Below are 21,180 nucleotides of genomic sequence, written 5' to 3' on the forward strand. Positions count from 1 at the left end.
TTGTGTGAGGATCAATAGAGGCCTTGGGCATACGAGTCTTGCCTCCTCTAACACACCTTATAGAGTCAGCCATTTTGTAATAAAAAAAAAACAAGTCCAAGTCAAAATCCAACAAAGTCAATCTAAATTGTAGTGAAAAGTCAAAAAAATATCCAAAAACAAGCAGCAAAAGCCATTAACAATAATCAGACAAAAGGTACTTCACCAAATTGTAGAATAAAGTAATATCAGCGAAACGAATTTCCTGTGATGACTCGATCAACGGCAGGGAATTTCTGAGGAATGTTGGGAATAGTTCTGGTAACCTATGAGAGATGGCACTCATGTATGACCACCTACTGTCATGGTGGTGATTGCCGCGAAATTTTAATTTCTGCCGAGCGCGCCGCGAAATTTTAATTTCTGCCGAGCGTGCGACGAAACGTGGGATTTAACTACCAATGAAGTTACATATTTAAAAATTTGTGATTTGTTCCAATACGGAGTACTTACCTCGAACTACTTTCTTAGGAGACTTATACCTTAGGAGGAGGGAGTGGCTTACAGGCCGGAATATATCGCAACCATCCTGGGGCACAAGACCTAGATAGGAGGCTAAGTCTAGACTACCCAGTGGAGAGCTAGGAGAGCAGGGGAAAGAATGCAAAAGTCTACCTTATGTACAACTTTATATATAATCCAGACGTGGTGTCCCTCAACGTCCATCTCTCACATGGAAGGAGGAAAGGAAAAGGGCGAGAGAAGGGAGAGGGTAGCAAGGAAGGGGGGAGTAAGGAGGAACCTGTGTTGCTTGCGATTGCTTCCCATGGGCTACCCAGGGCCCAAAACCACTAAACATGCTGCATAGCTGAAATTACTGGCCCAATGGAGAAGGCATCCAGGGACTTCCTCGTGCAATCCTTCAGGTAATGAGCTGTAAAGGTGGATTGTTTGGCCCAAGTACCCGCACGTAAGATTTGGCCCACTGCCATGTTGGTGTCAAAGGCCCCTAATATCATGGGGTCTCGGGGTCCCAGGGACCATGGAGCCATCACCCTCGTACGCCCTTTTGATAACCTGTCGGAGCCAGAAAGATATAGTGTTCTTAGAGACTGTTTTCTTGACTAGGCCTGAAGATACATACAAACTTTTAATAGCTGGTCTGAGGTTGGATGTTCTACTGAGATATTTCCTGATAGTCCTCACGAGGCACAAAAGCAGGTCTTCCGGGTTGTCCGAGCGCGGAATAGCTGGTATAGAGAATTCCTCGAAACTAGGATCCGCAATTGCTGGGTTCTGGGTCTTAGCCATGAATTCTGGTAAGAACTTAAACGACATATCCTTCCACCCTTTCGAGTGTGAGACTTCGAAGGACAAGCCGTGGAGCTCACTCACACGTTTGGCAGAGGCAAGAGCTAGCAAGAATACAGCCTTGAGGGTGAGGTCCTTGTCTAGGATGTCTTTAAGAAGCTCGAAGGGGGGCCTCGAGAGAGCCCTGAGGACCTTGGCTACATCCCACTGGGGAACCCTTGAGGAGCGAGGGTCACAAGACTGTTCAAAACTCCTGATGAGTATGGAGATGTGGCGAGAAGCCCCTAGGTTGATGCCCTTGAGTTGGAAAACCTGGCCCAGTGCCGCACGGACTCCTTTGATGGCTGGGTCATCCCACAGGTGAACTAGGAAGTCTGCAATACTGTGGACCAATGCGTCTAAGAGCCACAGATTCTGTGTGGCACAACATTTAACAAAAGTGGCCAACTTGGCCTGGTACACAACGCACGAGTACTTCCGGAGATACCCCGACATCCTGGCAGCAGTCTTATTCGAGAATCCCTCTTTCCTTAGCAGGCGCTTGATAACCTCCACGCGTGTAGCCTCAGGCCCTGGGGGTTTTCGTGTAGCCTTCGGAAGTGAGGTTGACTTGGTAGGTCTTCTCTTGCCGGAAGGGGCCACGGGGGAAGGGTGGCCAGGTCCTGTAGATCCGCGAACCACTCCCTCTCCGGCCACCAGGGCGCTACCAAAGTCATCTTTGTGGAACTTGATTGCCTTAGCCTGTTGAGCACCTGCCTGATGATCCCGAAGGGGGGAAAGGCGTAAACGTTGAGGCTGTCCCACGAGTGTTGGAAGGCGTCCTCGAACGCTGCTGTCGGATATAGTACCGGGGAGCAGAATACGGGAAGCTGTGCATTGAGCCTTGTGGCAAACAGGTCTATCACTGGGGAGCCCCAACACTGGATAACCTCCTGTGCCACCTGCGGATGAAGAGACCATTCTGACCTTACTACCTGTCCTGTCCTACTGAGGCCGTCGGCCAGGACGTTTCTCTTTTCCGGAATGAACCTGGCTGTGAGCAGAATGTGGCTCCTTTCGGTCCATTCCAGGATCTGAGCCGTGAGGTCGCACAGTTCCCTTGACCTTAGGCCTCCCTGCTTCTTGATGTATGCCACCACCGTGACGTTGTCGCACATGAGTGCCACCGAGTTTCCCCGGAGGAGACGGACGAATGTCGACAGGGCCTTCTGTACTGCCATGAGTTCGAGCAGATTGATATGTCGGGACCTTTCCTCCACTGACCATTTTCCCTCTGCTGTTTCTTCCAGGAGATGAGCTCCCCACCCCTCTTTTGATGCGTCCGTGAAGAGCAGCATCTCGGGAGGAGCGGAAGCGAACGGAATTCCTTTCAGAGTGTTCCTCCTGTCAGCCCACCAGAGGAGCGTGTCCTTGGAGAACGGGGACACCTTGACTACCTTCTGCGGGGACTCCTCCGCTGACGAGAGATCCTTCAGGTTCCATTGTATTGGTCTTAGCTTGAGCCTGCCTTGTGGAACCAATTTTTCCAACGAGACCAAGTGACCCACTAGTCTATGCCAATCCTTGGCTCTCATTGGAGTGTCTGCTATAAACGGGCGAATCACTTGGTCAAGGTTGTCCAGCCTCTCCTGGGAAGGGAAGGCTCTCGCCAGCTGGGAGTCCAGGACCATCCCCAGGTACGTCATCCTGGTGGTGGGGACTAACTGGGACTCCTTGAGGTTGATCGTAATCCCGAACTCCTTGCAGAAGTGTGCCTTGATCTTTTAAGACTGCCTCTGAGGCTCAAAGCAGCAACCAGTCGTCGAGGTACCTGATCAGCCTGATGCCCTGTTTGTGTACCCAGACTGAGACCAGGGCGAACACCCTCGTGAACACTTGTGGAGCTGTTGACAGGCCGAAGCAGAGGGTCTTGAACTGAAGGGACTGGGAACCCCACCCTACTCTGAGGAACTTCCTGCTGGAGGGGGTGTACAGGGATTTGAAAATAAGCATCCTTGAGATCCAGGGACATCATGAAATCCCCTTCCCTCGAGGCTGCCAGCACCGACTTTGGCGTGTACATCTTGAAGGAGGTCTTCTTGATGAACTTGTTCAGAGCCGAGAGGTCGATACTGGCCTCCAACCTCCCATCACTTTCTCTGCCAGGAAGAGCCTGCTGTAGAGACCCGGAGAAGGCTCGTGGAAGGGCTGTAGGGCTCCCTTGCTTAACATGGCTTCCACTTCTGCTTGCAGGGCTGCTCTCTTCTCCGTGTCTTTGGGTGCTAGCCACTCCGCTCGATGTTCAGGGATCAGAGGGGGCAGTTCTGACAGGAAGGGAATCCTGTATCCCTCCCTGAGGACTGTCACCGTCTACGGATCCGCTCCGTTGTCCCGCCATGCTTGCCAATACTGTTTGAGGCATTCCCCACCTGAGGCGTGGGAAGGCGTAGGGGGCCTCTCTCCCTATCTCCATCTAGCGAGACGGCTAAAGCGGCCTCTCCTTGATCCTGAGTATTTTGGTCTAAAGGAGGCCTGAGGATGGGCACCACTCCTTCTGGAGGGCCGTGGGGATTTGTGCCAGGAAGAGGAGGAGGCCTCCTGCCTAGCCGGAGGCGTAGGCGGGAAGGCCCCATCTGTTGACGATCTTCTAAATGAGGGCCGCCTTGCCACCTGTTGTCTGGGCTCAGCCGAACTCTTCAACTTCCCGACCCTCTCTACTGTCTCCGCTACTGCCTGAAGGGGGAACACGGTCTCGCACCAGAAAGGGGAGTTCCTTAAGAATTTAGCTTCTCTCTCGGGGAGCCTACGGGGCAGCCTGTTCAACACCGTGTCCCTTCTCGGAATCCAGTTAGCTGTCTGGGTAAGGGACTGGAAGGTGAGGAGCTTCATCCCCTTGCCCCCCGAGCGGATTAGTTCCTGTAACAGGGCCTGATTCTCTGGCACCGACAGATAGTGCGCCAACTGGAAACCTTCTAGGGTGCACGCCCACCAGTCCAGCCATGAGGTTACGTTCACTAAATCTTGCGAGGTGTCCTCCATCATGGTGGCCTCTGCTTGCGAGAACAACACCGGAGCGTTCAGGCTCCTCTCATCGGTGTTGCCCTGGTTCAGGGTAGCGACAGCCTCTTCCAGTGTGCGGGGCCCTGAGTGCCACCCGTCTGGCACATAGAACTTCTTCTGGGTTCTAAGGCCCGGCAGGAGCTTGAAGGAACCCTGGAATCTCAGTGAGTTCTTAGGGCATGACACAAAGCGATCTACATGTTCCATCCCCAGGGCAACATCGGGCGCTAAAGGTAGGGTCAGGGATGGTTTCTTTTGGACAGGATTGTCAACCATCCTCCCCAAACCTGACAGCCAAGCTTGTTCCGACGAAGGCTGAGGCTCGTCCAACCTATGGTGGGGTCGAATGAGGGTTAGAACCTTCCTGTAAGATGAGACTTTGTCAGAACACTCGCCTGCGCCCAACAACTCCTCCACTATCTGCACCTCCGTGTCGGAAGCAGCATCGAACACGGAGGGATGCGTGGGAGAGGAGGCCCCTCTCCCCTCTTGGCGGGATGAGGGAGCGACCGGTTCCGCCGCGGATAGAGCCGCCGGGGTGGGGGTAGCCGTCATGGGTCTACCCCCTCCCGGGGGAATCTGGATGGCGCTGCTTGATGGTCGTGGCAGCGGCGTGCTCCGTAACTTGGCCGGAGCTGCTGCGACGAAGTGGCTGGGGGCCGAGCCGCTGGGTCTCATACGCGATGGAGCCGATGACTTGCCGGGAAGGGGCAACTGGAAGTGTGCCAACGGCTGCACCCGACGAGCGGGCGGAGCCGAAGAGACACTGGGCAAGGGTACGGAAGCAGCTCCAGCAGCCACCAAGGCAGGCACTGGAGCGGCAGCCGTCTTGCTAGACTCACGACGGTGACGAACCATTGTGACGTATCGCCTCCTCGAAGAACTCCTCTTCTTATACTTCCTTCTCGAGGACTTCGACCTCTTCCTGGCCGGGCTGGCGTGGGAGCTAGCTCTCCTCCTTCTGGACCACTTCCTCTTCCTCCTGGAGTCCCGGCCGCTAGAGCTTTATGACAAGAAAGAGCTGTAGGAGGAGTAGCTGTCCGAGGAAAAAGAGCTGTCTGAATCCTCTTACTCAATCACGAGTCTTCTGAGGGTCCTTGATCTGGATACCGGGGTAGAGGGCTCCATGAAGTCCGGCGGAAGCGTAGCTGATGGCGCCAGGGGCGAGCGGATAACGGGTCAAGAGGCAAACCATCCCTCGAACTCTTCTTCATACCGCATAGGAGACCTGAAGGGCGTCCAAGGCACTGTCCACACAATGGAGTCGGGAACATAAGGTACAAAAGGGATGAGAAGCACAAAGGAACACGTGGGACACAAGGGATGAGGAACACAAAGGAACACGTGGTACACAAGGTGATCGGACGGGATAAGTGAGAGAGAGCGGCGAGATGATATCTACGCCGCGACCAGACGCTTACTGACGACCTAGCAGCGCTTTCTCACGGGCTGACCCCGGGGCGCCCAAGGAAGAGTATCCATCCGCCCTGAGGGGGGGAACTACGCAAAATTCTTGGTCGGTTAATGAGGAGATTCCAGATCCTCCTAAGAAAGTAGTTCGAGGTAAGTAATCCGTGTTGGAACAAAAATACATTTGCTTTATTAGCTGACATTGTACCAAATCCTAAATTATAGGAAGCTTTGAATCTGACAGCATGAAATGCATCATAATGACCTCATATTATACATTTCTAAAAATGTTCAGGGGTATATGCATAATGTTTGGCTACATTATGCAGTACGCAGATTATACAATACTATCAATACATATAGGCTATATATAGAGCATAACAACTGTTCATATTTAATATAAATTTAATTCCTATCTCTTAAAACAATTTACAAGTAGCCAATGTAAGGAATTGCTACCATCATTGTAGACTGCTTCTCCAATGTCACTAACCTGAGCAAACTTTGCTGATAACGTACAGATGAGGCCTTTTAATCGCACAGCAAAGGGCAGCATGTAGAAATGCGTTGTGTATGCCCTTGGGCCATGAGACTTACAGCCACCTTTCCACAGGGGTGACCTGAAAAGAAATTAAATCTTTTGCTGAACACAGCGATAGGAATCATACATTTCTCATAAACAAACTGAAATACTCTATAAATAAAATTATAAAAAATCAATTGTTAAAAAAAAATAATTCAGATTCTGAAAAGCACTTTGTAATTCAGGCCATAGTGGTGAGAAGATCCCTCTTAAATGTACAGTAGCTTAAAAGTATGATGATACGGTGCTTCCTAAAAAAGACTTAAATTGAAAACAATTGCATTTGCATGTCTTACATGGCAATCTGCAGACAGTATCTTCTTAGTCACCAGGTGCATTGCTTTCTACCTTTGTTCCTCTCCTATTTAGCTCTCCAACGTCTTAACTTTTATTTGTTTCCATTCAATAACAAAACCTTTAAGAGCAACTTATGAAAGTCTGCCATATACCTATATTTGTAAACAATTTACCTCGTGAGAAAGTAAATCTAAAAACATGACAATGCAACCTTTTCTACCCAGACTCAATATACTTATATATTCAGTCTCTGGAACATTGGACTGATGTTAACCTTACCTTTCCCTTTCAATATTTCTTCATGAGCAACCTTTAAACGTTTCGTTACCTGATAGATCCGTGCCTCGCTCTTCCTGAGCCCTTCTGGCGCCATGGCTTCTTGCCTCCACCGCGAACTTCATGTAATACTTTGGTTTGTGCATAATTCTGAAAAATAACGAAGTAATGTACTCTGGTCTAATAGTTCAAGACCTTAAAACAGCTAAACCAATCTTTGCTAAGCTTGACAGATTAAAGTATATTAAAGAAAACTCAAACAATTCAACATCTGAAAATCCCACAAATATACAGCGATAACATGAGGTGCAATATGATAAATTTGGAAGTAATATGTTATTTTCCTTAGTAAAATAAATTTTTGAATATACTTACCCGTTGATCATGTAGCTGCAGCTCTGCTGCCCGACAGAAAAAACCTACGGGCGGAATACGCCAGCGATCGCTATACAGGTGGGGGTGTACATCAACAGCGCCATCTGTCTAGTAGGTACTCAAGTACTTCTTGTCAACAAAGAACCAATTTTCTCCTCGGTCCACTGGGTCTCTATGGGGAGGAAGGGCGGGTCCTTTAATTCATGATCAACGGGTAAGTATATTCAAAAATTTATTTTACTAATGAAAATAACATTTTTCAATATTAATCTTACCCGTTGATCATATAGCTGATTCACACCCAGGGGGGTGGGTGGAGACCAGCATACATGTTAACATTAGAAGCTAAGTATTCCGTATTTCATTTTAGCAGTTATTCAAAATAACAAACATAAAATTAATAAGTACCTGGTAAGGAAGTCGACTTGAACAATTACTCTGCCTTTTTAAGTACGTCTTCCTTACTGAGCCTCGCGATCCTCTTAGGATGCTGAGCGACTCCTAGGTGCTGAAGTATGAAGGGCTGCAACCCATACTAAAGGACCTCATCACAACCTCTAATCTATGCGCTTCTCAAGAAAAGAATTTGACCACCCGCCAAATCAACCAGGATGCGAAAGGCTTCTTAGCCTTCCATACAACCCAAAAACAACAATAAAAACATTTCAAGAGAAAGATTAAAAAAGGTTATGGGATTATGGGAATGTAGTGGTTGTGCCCTCATCTACTACTGCAGTCGCTGCTACGAATGGTCCCAGGGTGTAGCAGTTCTCGTAAAGAGACTGGACATCTTTAAGGTAAAATGATGCGAACACTGACTTGCTTCTCCAATAGGTTGCATCCATTACACTCTGCAGAGATCTGTTTTGTTTGAAGGCCACTGAAGTTGCGACAGCTCTAACTTCATGTGTCCTTACCTTCAGCAAAGCATGGTCTTCCTCATTCAGATGAGAATGAGCTTCTCTAATCAAAAGTCTGATGTAATAAGAAACTGCGTTCTTCGACATCGGTAAAGCAGGTTTCTTAATAGAGCACCATAAAGCTTCTGATTGTCCTCGTAATGGCTTCGTACATCTTAAATAGTACTTAAGAGCTCTTACTGGGCAAAGTACTCTCTCTTGTTCGTTTCCAACCAAACTGGACAGACTTGGAATCTCGAACGATTTGGGCCAAGGACGAGAAGGGAGTTCGATTTTTGGCTAAAAAACCAAGCTGTAAGGAACATGTAGCCGTTTCAGATGTAAATCCTATGTTCCTGCTGAAGGCGTGTATCTCACTGACTCTTTTAGCTGTTGCTAAGCAGACGAGGAAAAGAGTCTTCAAAGTGAGATCTTTAAAAGAGGCTGATTGAAGCGGTTCGAACCTTGCTGACATCAGGAACCTTAAAACCACGTCTAAGTTCCAACCTGGTGTGGCCAACCGACGTTCCTTCGAGGTCTCAAAAGACTTAAGGAGGTCCTGTAGATCTTTGTTGTTGGAAAGATCTAAGCCTCTGTGGCGCAAGACTGCTGCCAACATGCTTCTGTAACCTTTGATCGTAGGAGCTGAAAGGGATCTTACCTTCCTTAGGTGTAAAAGGAAGTCAGCTATCTGAGTTACAGAGGTAGTGGTTGAGGATACTGAATTCGCCTTGCACCAGCTTCGGAAGACTTCCCATTTTGACTGGTAGACCTTGAGAGTGGATGTCCTCCTTGCTCTGGCAATCGCTCTGGCTGCCTCCTTCGAAAAGCCTCTAGCTCTTGAGAGTCTTTCGATAGTCTGAAGGCAGTCAGACGAAGAGCGTGGAGGCTTGGGTGTACCTTCTTTACATGCGGCTGACGCAGAAGGTCCACTCTTAGAGGAAGAGTCCTGGGAACGTCTACTAGCCATTGCAGTACCTCGGTGAACCATTCTCTCGCGGGCCAGAGGGGAGCAACCAACGTCAACCTTGTCCCTTCGTGAGAGGCGAACTTCTGCAGTACCTTGTTGACAATCTTGAACGGGGGGAACGCATAAAGGTCTAGATGGGACCAATCCAGAAGAAAGGCATCTATGTGAACTGCTGCTGGGTCCGGAATCGGTGAGCAATAAATAGGGAGCCTCTTGGTCATCGAGGTAGCGAACAGATCTATGGTGGGCTGACCCCACAAGGCCCATAGTCTGTTGCAAACATTCTTGTGAAGGGTCCATTCTGTTGGGATGATCCGACCCTTCCGGCTGAGGCGGTCTGCCATGACATTCATGTCGCCTTGAATGAACCTCGTTACTAGAGATATTTTTCGATCTCTTGACCAGGTGAGGAGGTCCCTTGCGATCTCGAACAACGTCATTGAATGAGTCCCTCCTTGCTTGGAGATGTACGCCAAGGCTGTGGTGTTGTCGGAGTTCACTTCCACCACCTTGCCTAGAAGGAGGGACTTGAAGCTTCTCAAGGCCAGATGAACTGCCAGTAGCTCCTTGCAGTTGATGTGGAGTGCTCTTTGATCCGAATTCCATGTGCCCGAGCATTCCCGACCGTCCAGTGTCGCACCCCAGCCCGTGTCCGATGCGTCCGAGAAGAGAAGGTGGTCGGGGGTCTGAACAGCCAGTGGTAGACCTTCCCTGAGCAGAATGTTGTTCTTCCACCAAGTCAGTGCAGACTTCACCTTCTCGGAGATAGGAACTGAGACCGCTTCTAGCGTCATGTCCTTTCTCCAGTGAGCAGCTAGGTGATACTGAAGGGGTCGGAGGTGGAGTCTCCCTAACGCGATGAACTGGTCCAGCGATGAAAGCGTCCCTATCAGACTCATCCACTGTCTGACTGAACATCGGTTCCTCTTCAGCATGCTCTGGATGCATTCTTGGGCTTGACTGATTCTGGGGGCCGACGGAAAAGCCCGAAAAGCTTGACTCTGAATCTCCATACCTAGATATACTATAGTTTGGGATGGGACGAGTTGGGACTTTTCCATATTGACCAGGAGACCCAATTCCTTGGTCAGATCCAGAGTCCATTTGAGATTCTCCAGACAGCGACGACTTGACGCAGCTCTTAAAAGCCAGTCGTCCAAATAGAGGGAGGCTCTGATGTCTGCTAAATGCAGGAATTTGGCAATATTCCTCATCAGTTTGGTAAACACTAGAGGTGCCGTGCTTAGGCCAAAGCACAAGGCTTGGAACTGGTACAGTATACCACCTTCCCAAAAACGAACCTTAGAAAAGGTTGGGAATCTGGGTGGATGGGGACGTGAAAGTACGCGTCCTTTAGGTCTAACGAGACCATCCAGTCTTCCTTCCTGACCGATGCTAGAACCGACTTCGTCGTCTCCATGGTGAACGTCTGCTTGGTGACAAAGACATTCAGAGCACTGACGTCTAGCACCGGTCTCCACCCTCCTGTCTTCTTCGCCACTAAGAAGAGACGGTTGTAGAAGCCCGGGGATTGATGGTCCCGGACTATGACTACCGCTCCCTTTTGTAGCAAGAGAGACACCTCTTGCTGTAAAGCTAGCCTCTTGTCCTCCTCTCTGTACCTGGGAGAGAGGTCGATGGGAGTTGTTGCTAGAGGGGGCTGAAGAAGGTGGCAGTCAGACTCTGCCTTTTGAGGACTTGGAACCCTTCTTCTTGTTGCCACGTTGACTAACGGCACGAGTACCTCCTCTGCTGGAGGTTCTGCCACGAAAGGGCGGAATGAACCTAGACGCTGGTGTGTCCATCCTAGGTCTAGGCACGGAAGGTAAAGCTGTGACTTTACGTGCGGATGACGCCACCAGGTCATGAGTGTCTTTCTGGATCAACGAGGCAGCAATCCCCTTGATCAGCTCTTCAGGAAAGAGACACTTCGATAGCGGAGCAAACATCAGTTCTGACTTCTGACATGGGGTGACTCCCGCCGACAAGAAGGAGCAAAGGTGATCCCGCTTCTTGATAACGCCAGACACGAAAGAAGCCGCAAGCTCGCCAGACCCATCCCGTATGGCTTTGTCCATGCAGGACATGATGAGCATGGCAGAGTCCTTATCCGAAGGGGAGGTCTTCCTGCTCAAGGCTCCCAAACACCAGTCCAGGAAGTTAAAGATCTCGAACGCACGGAAAACTCCCTTCAAAAGATGGTCCATGTCCGAAGAGGTCCAGCAAATCTTGGAGCGTCTCATAGCCAGTCTGCGGGGAGAGTCTACCAGACTCGAGAAGTCGCCCTGGGCAGAGGCAGGAACTCCCAAGCCGAGAACTTCTCCCGTGGCATACCAGACGCTAGATTTGGAAGCAAGCTTGGTCGGGGGAAACATGAAGGATGTCTTCCCAAGTTGCTTCTTGGCCTGCAACCACTCTACCAGTACCCTTAAAGCTCTCTTGGATGAGCGAGCGAGTACGAGCTTCGTAAAGGCAGGAGCTGCTGACTGCATGCCTAAAGCGAACTCAGAGGGAGGTGAGCGTGGAGCTGCAGACACAAACTGGTCCGGATACAACTCCTTAAACAGGGCAAGGACTTTCCTAAAGTCTAAGGAGGGAGGCGTAGTCTTGGGTTCATCTATGTCGGAGTGTTGGTCGTCCAAATGCGCAGCTTCGTCGTCATCAGAGATTCCTTCATCCGAATGCTGAGGAGGAAGCGGCAAAGGAGGAGATAAAAGCTGAACGGCTGAATCCGGCAGCACGGGTGCATGCGTAGCTGCACTGGATCCAACATCATGCCGCTGTTGGTCAGTCTGAGAGCTGGCAACAACCAAAGCGGAGTGGTGGTGCGTGGTGGGAACCACCGTGGGTTGCGGAGACTGACGCACCGCGTCAAAACACGGCAGCTTGACTCCACCTTCCTGCTGATGCGGTAGCTCACACACGTCAACGGAGGGTGCGGCACGTCGGCTAACGTCAACATGCGTCTGGCAGGGTCGACTGCGCATAGGTGGTGGAGCTCTCACAGCCGGAGTGTGGGAGCAGGCAGCCGCAGTGTCAGCTGGGCGCACAACCGTGGCAGGTTGTAGGCTAACGGGTGCAACGTCAGTCTTCTCAGCACGATACTCCTGCATGAAGGAAGCTAGCTGAGTCTGCAAAGACTGCAGCAAAGACCACTTAGGGTCTACAGCGGCTGGTGCGGCAGCAGACGGAGTGATTGCCTGCTGCGGAACCACTCTACCTCTCTTGGGAGGTGTGCAGTCTTCGGAGGACTGCGGCGAGTCCGAACTGACCCAGTGGCTACACCTGGGCCGTTGGACTCGCTCGGAAGGGACCTTGCGCTTGAGAGGTCGTGAGACCTTGGTCCAGCGTTTCTGTCGAGAAACCTCTTCCGCAGACGAGGAATGAATTGTGGGTGGGACGATCTCGGCAAGATACGTCCTCAACCACGGAGGGTACGTCTATACGCTGATCAAGGCCTGTCGAACCCTTTGGTCGTACGACATTGCTTCTCCCCTGGGCTTGGGAGCTTGCAAGAGGTCCCGGACTGGGAGGACGACAGGCACGAACAGACGCACCCTCATGCGTAACACTGACACTTTTCACTGCACTGACACTCACTACACTTCCCACTGCACTTTTCTCCTTCAACTCTTTGACGTCAGCCAAGAGTTGATTGCGGTCATTCGCTAATGACTCAACTCTGTCACCAAGAGCCTGAATGGCACGCATCATATCCGCCATCGAAGGTTGATGAGAGCTAGTAGGAGGGTCGGGTGTAACCACTACAGGGGAAGGAATAGGTTGTGGGGCATGGGGAGAGGAAAAATCAATAGAGCGAGACGAACTCCTCCTGATCCTATCCTTCTCTAGCCTACGTGCATACTTAAGGAATTCTTGAAAATCGAATTCCGAAAGCCCAGCGCATTCCTCACATCGATCTTCCAATTGACAGGCTTTACCCCTACAATTGGAACAAACGGTGTGAGGATCGATAGAGGCCTTCGGAAGACGCCTAGAACAGTCCCTAGCGCTACACTGCCTGTACTTGGGGACTTGAGTAAGGTCAGACATCTTGAATTAGTCAAAGGGGGGAAATCCAAAATCTATCCAAGTCGTCAACAAAAAATCCAAAATCTAATCAATGAAAGTGAGAAAGTATTGAGGATAACTTCTGCACAGCGAAAGCTAATAACTAGAGAGAATACTTCACCAAATAACGTGAAAATCAACTCCAGAAAACAACAGCGTATCAAGTAGGTCTTGCCGGTGGCACGACAGAGAGAAAATTGGTTCTTTGTTGACAAGAAGTACTTGAGTACCTACTAGACAGATGGCGCTGTTGATGTACACCCCCACCTGTATAGCGATCGCTGGCGTATTCCGCCCGTAGGTTTTTTCTGTCGGGCAGCAGAGCTGCAGCTACATGATCAACGGGTAAGATTAATATTGAAAATTGTATTTTTCCTAGCATACAAACCCTCCACTATTTATAGGGGTATTATTTTCGGCGTAGCTGAAAGATGAGCGATGATAATTTTAGTGAGGGATAACTATCGCATCCGGACTACCCCACCCATACCCGCTAACTAGCAGATGGAGTAGTTATCCCTCACTAAAATTATCATGACTTGTCTTTCAGCTACGCCAAAAGTAATAACCCTATAAATAGCGGAGGGTTTGTATTTGCGCCGGAACAAACCTGAATTAAAAACTAACAAAAAAATAAATGTACAGTAAGTGTAATCCTGAAGTGTATTGAAAATGATTAGATTTTAATATAGTACAGGACAGTCCAGTAATAAGAAGTAATCAAACATGTATGTTGAAGTAAAATGACAAATTCGTAGATAATTTGTATTTTTCCTAACTGTACAAACCTTAGCTATTTATTAGGGGTTTTATACTTTCGGCGGAGCTGAAATGACGAGCCATTAAAATTTAGCGAGGGTTAACTACCCACACCGCTAGTTAGCGGGGGTTAGCTTGCTACCACTCCCGTTCATACACCTGTGATTTACTTCACTTTGCTTGGAGGTAGGACTTCAAGGGGGATAGAGCTGGCAGGCAAGTTTGTATAAATAGCTAAGGTTTGTATAGTTAGGAAAAATACAAATTATCTACAAATTTGTCATTTGTTCCGTAACTGGAATACAAACCAGGCTATTTATTAGGGGTCACTCACCCATTAGGAAGGGAGGACGTCCCTGCCCATCTGGCTTTTGGCTTTACCCAGGGGCTCCTTATCTGAGTATGTTAGTACTCATTAATAAGGAGTCCCTGTCCTCGCTAAAACCTTGCTACGCAAGGTCCGTGGCCTACGCAAGCCGTGTGTTGAGACATGCAGAAGTGTGACTGTCTAGGTAAAGTTACTCTGAGTCTATTGTAGGTAAAACCTGACGTAACCAAGACGTTCCCAATACCACCTTGCCAGGGTATGGGGACGCAACAGAATTAGCTTAATATTAGGTACACAAGGGAGCATGGTTTACCTGCAGTGGTTTGAGCTAAGCTTATGCAGAGAACCCAGGATGCTGTTTTCCCCACGAGAGGGTAGGATGAAGAAAAGAATAAGAGCCAGTCAAAACTAAAACCGGGTAACAGTGCCCTCAACCTTCTGCTACTTGTCCAATAAGGAGCTTGAGGTATACAACCAGCTGTTGTGCAGCCACCACCGGACCGATAGAGATCATATCGAGTTCCTGTGGGTCACGTCTTGCAGGAGAAAGGTTGTGAAAGTCACCGGGAGCATTCACACCCTTTCTTGTATAACCTGCACAGAGTAATCTGCTAAGCAGGACCAGGGGCATAGCTATGTCCCTGACATTGTGAGTCGTCATGTTGAGATGATGCTTTAGTGATCCTCTTCTGGACTCTCCCAGTGCTGATGACAAGAGAAGGGACCAGGGTGGGCTGTTGCCGTTTTCTTGAGGTAGAGTCTCATACCTTACCCTCGGTATAGTAACGGATGATCTGGATCGTCCGTTACCGAGTGGAGACTTGTGTAGGATCCCTCACCTCTGGAGACTGTGTCTGGCAACATACTCAGGGACGAAACTGAACATTGCCTTTTGCCCTTCTCATTAATGGGCGATGTGGAAAGAGAGACCATGAAGTTCCTTGACTCGTATGGTTGCTGTCAGTGTAAAAACATTGTCGTCTTAAATCAGGTGAAAATTTGTTGCCGGGTGAAGTGGAACATAAGGAGGTCTCTTTAGAGATCTGAGAATTTGAACCATGTTCCGAGAGGAAGGTCTCAATTCCGACTGGAGAAAGGCAAGTTGTAAGTCTGTATGAGTTAGGAAAGGTCTATCAATGAGAGAATGTCCCTTCTTTTCAGTTTGAAGGTGAAGGATCAAGGTTGAGTGATCATCTTTACCTGTCGAAACTGAATAGGGGGTCTTTTCCTCTTGTATATACTTGAGGATTCCGCTATTGCTGGAATTGAGTGGTGAGAGAGACTTTCACATGACACCAACCACACAAGATGTTATACTGCCTGGTAGACTGATGCTGAGGAATTCCTCAGATATCTAGACCACCTTTTCGCAAAATAGGTACTGGGTAGTCTCTAGGCGTACAATCATAGCAAAGCTATAGCTTGTGGTAGGTGTCGAAGTGGGTTGTCTGTGATGTGGAGAGGGTTCTCTTAGAGAGACTATCACAAGCTGCAAAAGGTTTGGAAACCGTTCTGCATAATGCCATAGCGGAGCTAGGAGAGTCCTTGAGAGGCTGACCGATGTTCTAGCCTTCTTGAGTGCCCTTCTCCAGACAAAACAGGGACGAGACGTAAACGTCATTGTTGTACCCACTGTTGTTGGCCTGTTTTTTTTTTTTTTTTTGCCAGAGCGCCTTGGGGTCTAGGGCTGGGGAGCAACGGCAGCCTGAGGTTCAGGAGCGTTGCGAACAGATCCCTAGTTGGAGGACCCCTTAAAGTCGGGACTTTGTTGGCTACAAGGCAATACAAAGACCATTCGGTATACCTTATCTTAGATGCTGTGCACAGATTGTCGGCGAGCACATTCCTCTAGTCCGGAATGAAGCGGGCTGATAGTGGCACCGAATGGACTTTGGCCCATATTAGTGTTTATACTGTTAGATGGGAAGAGGCTACGAGCAAGTTCCTTCTTACTTGTTGATGTGAGTCTCTATGTGGTGTGTAGTGTGTCGCCCATCACATCACTGAGTGGTCTTTTAGGAACCAATGAGGCTACTGAAGGACCGGAAAGTTGGCCTTCATCTCTTAAGAGATTTAAGTGAGGGTACTTTCGGACTCTGTCCAGAGGGTTGAGGTCGTGTGGTGCAGCATTATGGTTCCTCCTTTCTTCTTTTGATGTGTTCTATGCACAGCATCTAGTCTGAAGGGTGTGGAAGGATGAGAAGGTTATACCGCTCTGTAGATTCTAAACTGACACCCATCCCTTGAGGTTCATCCAAACTTCTGGTCCCATGGGAGTCAAGTCACGCTGGGATGGGAGTTCTTCTCGTTTTGAGAAAGTTTGCGGAGACTGGTGCCTAGAATCATTCCCAAATACACCAGTCTTCTGGGAGGGAAGTAGAAAAGACTTCCGCAGGTTTACCTTGATCACTGGATCTTGGTAAAAAGACTTCAGAAGTTCCGGTGCTAATGCAAGGTTGCCACTGAGTCTGCTAAGGTCAGTCAGTCGTCCCAAAACGGAGGAGACAGAAGACGATCCTGTGAGACCAGGATGGGTGTAGTGGAAGGACCAAAGCACATTGCCCTGAACTGGTGTTTCTTGTTTGTCTAGACTGAATCTTCCAACCTTCCTAGATGGATGGTTTGGGCCTGGAAGTAAGTGTCCTTTAGGTCCAGTGTGCAAATGAAGACCTGGGGTCTTAGCCCTTGTTTGAACCCCAAAATGGTGTGAACATCGACCCAAAGGGACAGCTCCTTGCGGATCCTTTTGCATGGGAGATTGTTGACGCTGGGGTCTTGACTCGTGTCGTAAAGGATCAGGCACGATACCCAGTGTAAGAATTCTTCTCTGAGAGAGAATTCCTTTAACTAACAGAAGGAAGGCAATGCTTAGCCTTACCCTGTGCTCTGATGGAATTGATGCTATTCCTTAAAATAGAATCAATCTGGCGAATGTTAATCAATGGTTAACCGTAGGGTATCGTGGTTACTGTGCAGTTGGGAGAGTGTTCGCAAGTAGTTCCCCGTCGACAAGCCGTTGATGAGGGTTGTCAAACGTTTGCCGATCACTTTAGTGTGATGGCGAACGGCCAGTAGCGAGAATTATGTTGTATACCTTCTGATCTAGGAAACTACAGGAAGAGGTTGACTAGTAAGCTCGAGTCACGAACTGCTGGCAAATTGCCGATGACCGATGAATCGGTGGTCTGTGAGCCGATGGTGAGTTAGAGATCAGCAAGCTGATTATGGTCCCCCCTGGCTGGTCAAAGATGAGCAAGCTGAAGATGGGCTGGTCAGAGATCAGCGTGCTGAGTTCAATGATCGAAGAAAGATGAGCTACCTGATCACCAAGCTGATGGCTGGTTATTGACTAACAATCAGTGATTGGAACGCTAGCAATCGGAGATCGTTAGTCATTGGAGGGACTAGAGGTCAATGATCAAGCTGAGCTAGCAATTGGCGACCTGGTGATCGGCGAGCTAGCATTCAGCAAACCGTGAACTAGCCATTAGCAAACAGTGATCTAGAGATCAGTCTGTTGATGCTTTCTTGCTTGCTGACTGTGGTCTGTCAAGGAAAAAGAAACCTCAGAAGAGACAGGGACCAAGGATTCCCCGTTTTGATTCCCCTTAGAAGATTGAATCTTCGGGATCTTAAATCCTTTTGTGAAGCCTCTTTCCTCTTTTCCCGGAGGCCATGTTATGCATTTGTGGGGAGAGGAATGGGGCAATGGTGACCTGTCCAAAAATGTTTATTCCTTTTTTCTGCCTATTGCGCCAGTGTGCAGGAGAGTACTGGTGCGATGGCACACAAGATGATGCTGGTGCTCAGGTTCTGCTGAAGCGCAGTTTCCGGTGAATGCGCAGAAGAGCGTTAACAGGCAAGCACTGGTTCTTTCTGAAGAGTTGGCGCATTGGCGAGCGCAAGTGAGCAAGAGGGTGCTGGATATGAGAGCGCAGGAGAGCGCTGGCGCACAGTAAGGCACTGCGTAGTTTTGGGTAGACTCCCTAGAATGCGCCGAAGCGTGTGACTGGTTGCACAAGGGTGGGTGCATTGACGCGCGGAAGACTGCTGGTGCGCGTGCAAGACTGCTTGGCACGGAAGACCATTGGGGTGCGAGCGTGCACATGGAAAATCATTGGCACGCACGCGCGGAAAACTATTAGCGCGCGCGAGAAGAAAACTATTGGGGCGCGCGGAAGACACTTGGAGCGTGCGCGTGGAAGACCGTTGGATCGTGTGCGCGGAAGACCATTGGATCGTTCGCGTGGAAGACCGTTGGCGTGCGCGGAAGCAATGGTGAGCATGATCATGCTTGCAGGACGGAGCTGGTGATCCTCAGTAGAGTCCAGGACCGAAGTCCAAGGACTAACTGTAGCGTAAGGTAGCACTGGTAGGTTGGCAAGTCAGCTGGCAGGATGACTGGGATGAGCCCTTTGGAAGGGCAAGCATCCATGATGGAAACCGTAAAAGGTCCACGGAAGAGTCCAGGACTGAAGTCCAAGGATTAACAGCAACGTAAGGTTGCGTTGGTAGATCGGTAGGTCAGCTGGCAGGACAATCCGGAACTGGGACGTGCCCTTTGGAAGAGCGAGCATCCACCAATGGGGACCATAAAAGTACCGCGGAAGAGTCCAGGACCGAAGTCCAAAGAACTACCAGTGGCGTAAGGTTGCGTTGGTAGATCGGCAGGTCAGCTAGTAGGAATATCAGGAACTGGGATGTGCCCTTTGGACGGGCGAAACATCCACTGATGGTAACCATGAAAGGTCCATACAAGAGTCCAGGACCAAAGTCCACGGACTAAGTTGCAGCGCAAGGTTGCGCTGGTAGGTCTGCTGGTAGGATGATCAGGAACTGATGAGCAGAGTGATCCTCCGAAGAGGTGTCTCTATGAGTGGCCTCTCTCGCGAACGAGAGAGGTGAACACTTCGTAGAAGAGACTTGATGACGCCTGTGAGGGCCGGTGGATCAGCAAGCTGACCTTCAACAGTAACGATCCTCCAAAGAGGAGTCCCTATGATTGGCCTCCCTCGCGAACGAGAGAGGTAAACACTTCGTAGAAGAGACTTGCAAAGACTGTGCTCCGCCCCTGAAGGAAGAGAGACTTAGCAAGGGGGGAGAGAAGTCTGGGCGAAGGCAGCAACAGCAGTCGGAGACAACGAATTTATTAAGATGTGGGAAGTTCTCTCTTGGAAGGGAGAAACAACCTCACACCTGGGGAGGAAACTTTCCCTCGGAAGGGAAGTTGTCCAACCCCTCGAGGCGAACCTCCTGGTTAGCGTTCTAAGATGATCTGAAGTGCTGGTCATGTTGTCACGAAAATACTTCTAAGAGAAGGGATGACGCCCATGACAACGTCCTCTGAGGGACGGCAGTGACAGCAGATTCCCCAGGCATGAACAGAACAGCTCTGCTTCGTCGGTACTCTTAGTCAAACGAAGAAAACTGCATAGTTAACTGGGAAAAAATAAAATTAAATACTTAACAGAAAAATTCCCTAGGGAGGAACTCCGAAGAGGAACCCTGAGGGAACAAAATGAAAATAAGTATTGCGCCCTACCTTCCCCAGTCGACATCCACGGGAGAAGGGAGGAGCGGAGTAACTGTAATAAAAACATATTTACTATTATTTAAATCAGCTAAGAATATTCACTACTAGTGAGAGACACTGATCCTCTGAAGGGAAATATTCCCCATGGATAAAAGCTGAAAAGTTAAAATTACAATTATAATTTCACTAAAAATAATTGAGTCAAACAATCGGAAGCGCAACCTAACCCGCGAACAGGAAAGTAGCTCTTCCCAATAGTACACTGTTGTTGAAAGGTGAACGACCTTAAGAAGAGAAAGACCGTAGTCAATCTCTGCGAGGCAACATTCCCTTCGCTCAGCGATCCATGTTTCCCGTAGGAAAAGGGAAAAGGCGAAGACAATAGTTGAATGAAAAGGGTCCAGGTGATGATGAATCCCCTGCGGCAGCCGAGTTAATGGTTATATGCCGACGAGAAAACCGATGGACCAGAGAGGGAGAGGTCGTTCTCCACGACGTGGAACTGTGCTGTTCCGGTGCTAATGTACGCAAGTGTCGTTGTCATATATGTATCACACGCACAACACAAATACTGAAAAGGAAACTTATCACATTTCTATACACATATATACAGTATACATAAACATTAAGAATGTTTTCATATATATACATATATAAGAAAGAGTAAGTTAAAAGACAAAAATTAATGGCAGTCCAGAAAAGGCGAGGAGGGAGAGTGGAAACAACCACTCTCCATCCGAGCCAATAGTAAAGTGAGGTAAATCACAGGTGTGTGAACAGGAGTGGTAGCAAGCTAACCCCCCCGCTAACTAGCGGTGTGGGTAGTTAACCTTCGCTAAATTTTAATGGCTCGTCATTTCAGCTCCGCCGAAAGTATAACCCCTAATAAATAGCGTGGTTTGAATTCCAGTTACGGAACAAATGAAAAAAAAAAAGAAGATTCAGGATTCACTAATAATTGCCTCCAATTACGAGCGCAATGCAGAGCCCATAACAAACCAATTCAAGAAGGTCCTGCTGACGCAAAGCAAATCAACTTGAAATGGATAAAAAGTTACTCACCACCATGCGATACTTCTGCTGCCATATGACGTTTTCGTGTATGATATCGAGTCTCGGGAAGGCAGAGAAGACGTCCGGATGTAAGTTCATCAGTCCTACTTGAGATGAAATGGCATCCCTATCAAGGGTCTCGATCCAAGCTTCACGGGGTTGGGTGGTATTTCTGTTGTTTGATCAGCATAAATCAAGGGATTGTTTTTATTGTTATTTACAAATTGACCCTAATTCTCCATTGCAAACACTATATACAGGATACTGAATACTATCTTAATACTGTAAAATGTTATT

The 21,180-nt window shown here is 48.9% G+C and overlaps 1 protein-coding gene across 1 annotated transcript in view; it reads right to left on the bottom strand.

The window, feature by feature from the left end:
• mRpL4 (mitochondrial ribosomal protein L4) overlaps positions 1-21,180 on the bottom strand; it is a 52,729-nt gene that overhangs the window by 19,851 nt on the left and 11,698 nt on the right. Inside the window, exons 3-5 of the mRNA XM_068360125.1 lie at positions 20,893-21,055; positions 6,948-7,045; positions 6,233-6,359 (exon numbers count right to left, since the gene is read on the bottom strand). Coding sequence (XP_068216226.1) covers positions 6,233-6,359; positions 6,948-7,045; positions 20,893-21,055 — 388 coding nt within the window. The remainder of the gene's footprint in view (positions 1-6,232; positions 6,360-6,947; positions 7,046-20,892; positions 21,056-21,180) is intronic.

The sequence above is a fragment of the Palaemon carinicauda genome, chromosome 36 (assembly GCF_036898095.1).
Source record: "Palaemon carinicauda isolate YSFRI2023 chromosome 36, ASM3689809v2, whole genome shotgun sequence".
NCBI classification, from domain to species: Eukaryota; Metazoa; Arthropoda; class Malacostraca; order Decapoda; family Palaemonidae; genus Palaemon; species Palaemon carinicauda.